We start from the raw sequence: 5,790 nt of genomic DNA, 5'->3' as shown, positions 1-5,790 counted from the left end.
AAAAAAAAAAAAAAAAAAATCACAGTAATTGGCTGGGCCCAATAGCTCACACCTGTAATCCCAACACTTTTTGAGGCTGAGGGGGTGGATCACTTGAGGTCAGGAGTTTGAGACAAGCCTGGGCAACATAGCAAGGCCTCATCTCTACAGAAAATTTAAAAATTAGCCAGGCATGGTGTCCCATGCCTATAGTCCCAGCTACACAAAAGGATGAAGCAGGAGGACTGCTTGAGCCCAGACGGTGGAGGCTGCAGTGAGCAAGTTCTTGCTACTGAACTCCAGCCTGGGCAACAGAGTGGGACTGTCTCAAAAAAAAAAAAAATGCACTCCTACAAGCACTAAAGAAAATAAACTGCAGGCTAGCCAGGTGCAGTAGCTCACACCTGCAATCCCAGCACTTTGGGAGGCCAAGGCAGGTAGATTACCTGAGGTCAGGAGTTCAGGACCAGCCTGGCCAACATGGTGAAACCCTGTCTCTACTAAAAAATACAAAAATTAGCTAGGCGTGGTGGTGGGCACCTGTAGTCCCAGCTACTCGGAAAGCTGAGACAGGAGAATTGCTTGAACACGGAAGGCAGAAGGTGGAATGAGCCAAGATCACACCATTGCACTCCAGCCTGGGAGACAAGAGCGAAACTCCACCTCAAAAAACAAAAAAGGAAGAAAAAGAAAATAAACTGCATGCTATATAGCAAAATTCTAATATTGTTTCATCTAGGCATAGGATAAATGAGAGTTCACTATTCTTTCAACTTTTCTGAATGTTTTAATTTTTCATAACAAAATGTCATAGGAAAATAAAACTCATGCATTGCTATGCTGACCATAACACACGCCCGTAATAATGATATTGTGACTGTCAACTAATTAACATAGAAAATTGTCTGAAATATTGGATAACACATGATCAAAAGTTATCAAATCATATCGCCACAATAATACTAAGTTCCATATAGGTTTTCTAAGCAGAGTTTCAGTTTTTACACAACCTGTTTTTGGTTAGCCTAGTTGACAAAGGAGTCATACTTTTTGAAGCTCTCATGTATCCAGCTGATTGACTTGTATAATACTTTGGAACTGTTTCTATAAACTAGACCCATTATATTAGCAATCCCTTTTTTTTTTTTTTTTTTGAGATGGAGTCTCACTCTGTCACCCAGGCTGGAGTGCAGTGGTGCGATCTTGGCTCACTGCAACCTCCACCTCCCGGGTTCAAGTGATTCTCCTGACTCAGCCTCCCAAGTAGCTGGGACTACAGGCACACATTACCACGCCTGGCTAATTTTTGCATTTATAGTACAGACAGGGTTTCACCATGTTGGCCAGGCTGGTCTCGAACTCCTGACCTCACGATCCGCCCCGCCTTGGCCTCCCAAAGTGCTGGGATTACAGGTGTGAGCCACCATGCCTGGCCTTTTTTGCTACTCTTAAGGCCAGAAGAGAAATCTATACCAGAAATAAGAAAGACTAGAGAAAATATAATTTTTCCTTTAGAAAGTAAGATACATAACTTATGAATTGTATAACTACCTAAAAGCAATTGACTGGCCATGGTGGTTCACACCTGTAATCCCAGCATTTTGGGTGGCTGAGGTATGCGGATTGCTTGAGGCCAGGAGAACAATTTAGAAAAATCAAAACAAGTTTCAAAAGAAAAACAAAAACAAACAAACCTAAGTTATGCTACAGGAAAGATATGGGAAGGCAGGGTGGTAAGATCAGGATGATTTTCAAGCTTTGGGTTCAAAATACATCTAGTTAATGAAAATTCTAAATTGGCTGCATTGATCCAGCAGAACCAAAAAGGATGGTCCCTGATTCTGATCTTAATAATTAAAGATTATCTTTCAATGACCGAGATAGAGAACATAAAGCAGCAGAAGAGCAATTGAAGCTAAGTTCATGTTTGGGTAAAAAATAAAGTTTGAGGCCAGGCGCAGTGGTTCATGCCTGTAATCCCAGCACTTTGAGAGGCCGAGGCAGGTGGATCACCTGAGGTCAGGAGTTTGAGACTAGCCTGACCAATATGGTGAAAATCCATCTCTACTAAAAATATAAAAATTAGCCTGGCGTGGAGGCATGTGCCTGTGGACCCAGCTACTCCACAGGCTGAGACAAGAGAATTGCTTGAAACCAGGAGGCGGAGGTTGCAGTGAGCCAAGATCGCGCCACTGCTCTCCAGCCTGGGTGACACAGCAAGACTCTGTCTCTAAATAAATAAATAAGTTTAAGACTTGGTTCTCTAACCAAATAGCCCTAAGTACAGTTGGCCCTTGAACAATAGGGGTTTGAACTGTGCAAGTCAACCCCTAGGTGGATTCTTTTCAACCAAACGTGGATGGAAAATACACTATGCACTGGATGCAAAACCCATGTACACTGAAAGCCAATTTTTTATATAAGCAGGTTCCACAAGTTCTGTACTGCAGGACTTAAGTATTCACAGATTTTGGTATATGTTGAGGTTCTAGTAGAACCAGTCCCCCAAATACAGAAGAATACTGTACATCCATTAGATTCATCTATAAACCTTAGCAAAGATGGCAAACAAGGTTTATCCCACATGATGAATCCAACATCAGGAACATAGGAAATAATAATAGCTAATAACTCATGAGTGCTGACTATGTGGCAAGCACTCATCTACACATTTTACACAGACTAACTCAATTCTAACAACAACCCTAGAGAGTAGGTACTATTGGGCTGGGCACAGTGGTTCACACATGTAAATCCCAGCTCTTTGGGAGGCCAAGGTAGGCAGATCACTTGAGGTCAGGAGTTCAAGACCAGCCTGGCCAATATGGTGAAACTCCATCGTTACTAAAATTACAAAAATTAGCCAGGTGTGCTGGTGCACACCTGTAATCCCAGCTACTCTGGAGGCTGTGGCAAGAGAATTGCTTGAACGCAAGAGGTGGAGGTTGCAGTGAGCCGAGATCATGCCACTGCCCTCCAGCCTAGGCAAAAAAGCAACACTCTGTTTCAAAAAAAAGAAAGAAAGTAGGTACTATTATTACCCAGTTAACTAATGAAGAAACTGAGGCACAAAGAAGTTATATAACCTGTCTGAAGTCATATAGCCAGTAAGCACAGAAGGCAGGATTCAAATCCCATGCAAAGGTATCCATCCTTAATTTAACCACTGTGCCTTCCAGCTCCTCTAAGAAAGATGCTGAGATCAGGTCTGGATATATTGATCATCTGAGTAAGGGTTAGAGAAAGCCTGGACTCTCCAGTGATGTGACTCAGATCCAAATGTCAGCTTTCCCCATACTAGCTAGGTAATCTTGGAGCATCACTTAGGCACCAGGAAACTCAATTCCCTTTTATGTAAATGAGATTTCAATACTTCATTTACAAGGTAAAATCTGAGGACTAGAGAAGATAACGTGAGCAAAGTGCCCAAGCCCAGGATTTGCTACAGAGTTGGTGCTCAGTCAATAGTAGCTAGCACCATAATGATACACAATATACAAAAAATTTAAAGCACATTACACTTACAAAGAAGTATACAAATCAAGGTAAATACCTAAAAGGTATTTGTTGCAAATATACAGATCACCCATAAAATTGAGTTTTAAAACACTTTTGCTCTGATATTTCAATCCCTAATTATAACCTAGGTGGTAGGATGCCTTCTATACAGCATACTGTACCTCTTTGATGATTTTCACCCCTTTTGGATCCTTGATATTAACAGCAATACTCTAAAAATTAAAAAAATATATATATATTATTTTGATGACCAAAATACAAGCCCCAATCCCTACCATTATGCAATATACCCACATAACAAACATGCAATGATGTATCCCCTGAATCCAAAATAAAAAGTAAAAAAAAAAAAAAAAAAAGCATGTATATTAAAATACTATCATAAAAGTTTTTCTTTTTTTCTTTTTTCACTTTTTGAGACGCAGTCTTGCTCTGTCACCCAGTCTGGAGTGCAGTGGTGCGATCTCAGCTCACTGCAACCTCTGTGTCCCGGGTTCAAGCGATTCACATGCCTCAGCCTCCCAAATAGCTGGGACTACAGGCACACGCCAGCATGCCCAGCTAATTTTTGTATTTTTAGTAGAGACGGGGTTTCGCCTTATTGGCCAGGATGGTCTCAATCTCCTGACCTCATGATCCGCCCACCTCGGCCTCCCAAAGTGCTGGGATTACAGGCGTGAGCCACTGTGCCCAGTCATAAAAGTTCTTCTTATTGCTGACAAGAAAGCCATTCATATCATAGATCATCCTCTTAAATTTATTTTATGCATGAAGAAATATTTAAATCATCTTTACTGATTCTATTTACCATGAGAATATATTAATATGCTAATAAGGATGATAGGAGATGTTTTTAAAGTATAATACCAAGTGTTAGGCAATTATTCCCTAATAATAACAAATGTAAGGAATCAAATGATTTTTCTATTTCATAAAATTATTTCCATTATAAATTCTTAAGAAATGCTCTAAGTTACTTAGTAGGTAAGAAAGAGTAGTAAAAAGCTCCATTGTTTCTACTTAGTGAATGGTAAATGAACAGAAGTTTAATTTATTTGAAATATTAATTACATCTTAATTTCTTTAAGGAACAAAAAAAAAGCCACAATGATATCAACATTTTTGCTATTACAAGAGAATTACACACAAAAAGCCAAAAAGGGATGATATTCTTACTTTTTTATTTCGGTTAACACTGAGATAATATGTACTTTCTGTCCCAACAAAAGGTGGCCCCCAAGTCCGTGTATCATCTCCAACTCCTGAAAATAATAACATGAGCTATTAATCTTTGGGTTTTGTTTTGTTTTTTTTTTTTTTTTTTTTTTTTTGGAGATGGAGTCATGGAGTCTCACTCTGTTGCCCAGACTGGAGTACAGGGGAACAATCTCTGCTCACTGCAACTTCCACCTCCTGGGTTCAGGTAATTCTCCTGCCTCAGCTACCCAAGTAGCTGGGATTACAGATGTGCACCACCATACCTGGCTAATTTTTGTGTTTTTAGTAGAGACAGGGTTTCACGATGCTGGCCAGGCTGGTCTCAAACTCCTGGCCTCAGGTGATCCACCCACTTCGGCTTCCCAAAGTGCTGGGATTACAGGTGTGAGCCACTGTACCCAGTCATTTAAAGTAGTTTCTAAGTGACTGTGAAAAAAATAAAAATAGTACTATCAATTTCTAGAACTATAATTTAATTGTACTATCAATTGCTAAAACTAGCTAGGATTACAGGCACCCGCCAGCATGCCCTGCTAATTTTTGTATTTTTACTAGAGACGGGGTTTCACCATATTGGCAAGCCCATCTCGAACTCCTGACTTCAGATGATCCGCCCGCCTCAGCCTCCCAAAGTGCTGGGATTACAGGTGTGAGTCACCACACCCAGCCAAGAAGCATTAGTTCTAACTGAAGCTAAACCAATGACATCTCCTGCATCAGCCTCTGTAGTAACTGGGATTACACAGGTGTGCACCATCATGCCTGGCTAATTTTTTATTTTTAGTAGAGACAGGGTTTCACAATATTGGCTGGGCTAGTCTTGAACTCCTGACCTCAAGTTACCCAGCCGCCTAGGCCTCCCAAAGGGATCCCACTGCGCCAGGCCAGTAGTTTATTTTAGACATTTGCACTCATTTCTCAGGTGGAGATAATGTCAGGAGTCTAAACTGGAGGCCTACAAGGCTTTCCTCATTTAACTGGGATTTCAGAAGGCTCTGTGTCCATGGCACATGACAGGAAATGAATGGGTTAAAGGACATAATCTGGAAAAACCTGCAGCTTGGGAGACATGTT

At 40.7% G+C, this 5,790-nt stretch overlaps 1 protein-coding gene across 3 annotated transcripts in view; it reads right to left on the bottom strand.

The window, feature by feature from the left end:
* The window catches only part of SUGCT (succinyl-CoA:glutarate-CoA transferase), a 712,177-nt gene that overhangs the window by 694,221 nt on the left and 12,166 nt on the right, over positions 1–5,790 (bottom strand). For all 3 annotated transcript variants that reach the window (XM_011995105.1, XM_011995108.1, XM_011995107.1), the window contains exons 3-4: positions 4,675–4,760; positions 3,660–3,710 (exon numbers count right to left, since the gene is read on the bottom strand). In XM_011995105.1, the coding sequence (XP_011850495.1) occupies positions 3,660–3,710; positions 4,675–4,760 (137 nt within the window). The remainder of the gene's footprint in view (positions 1–3,659; positions 3,711–4,674; positions 4,761–5,790) is intronic.

The sequence above is a fragment of the Mandrillus leucophaeus genome, unplaced genomic scaffold (genome assembly GCF_000951045.1).
Source record: "Mandrillus leucophaeus isolate KB7577 unplaced genomic scaffold, Mleu.le_1.0 Scaffold472, whole genome shotgun sequence".
Taxonomy (NCBI): Eukaryota; Metazoa; Chordata; class Mammalia; order Primates; family Cercopithecidae; genus Mandrillus; species Mandrillus leucophaeus.
The sequence above is the reverse complement of the archived record's forward strand: the minus strand, read 5'-3'. Positions and strand labels throughout refer to the sequence as shown.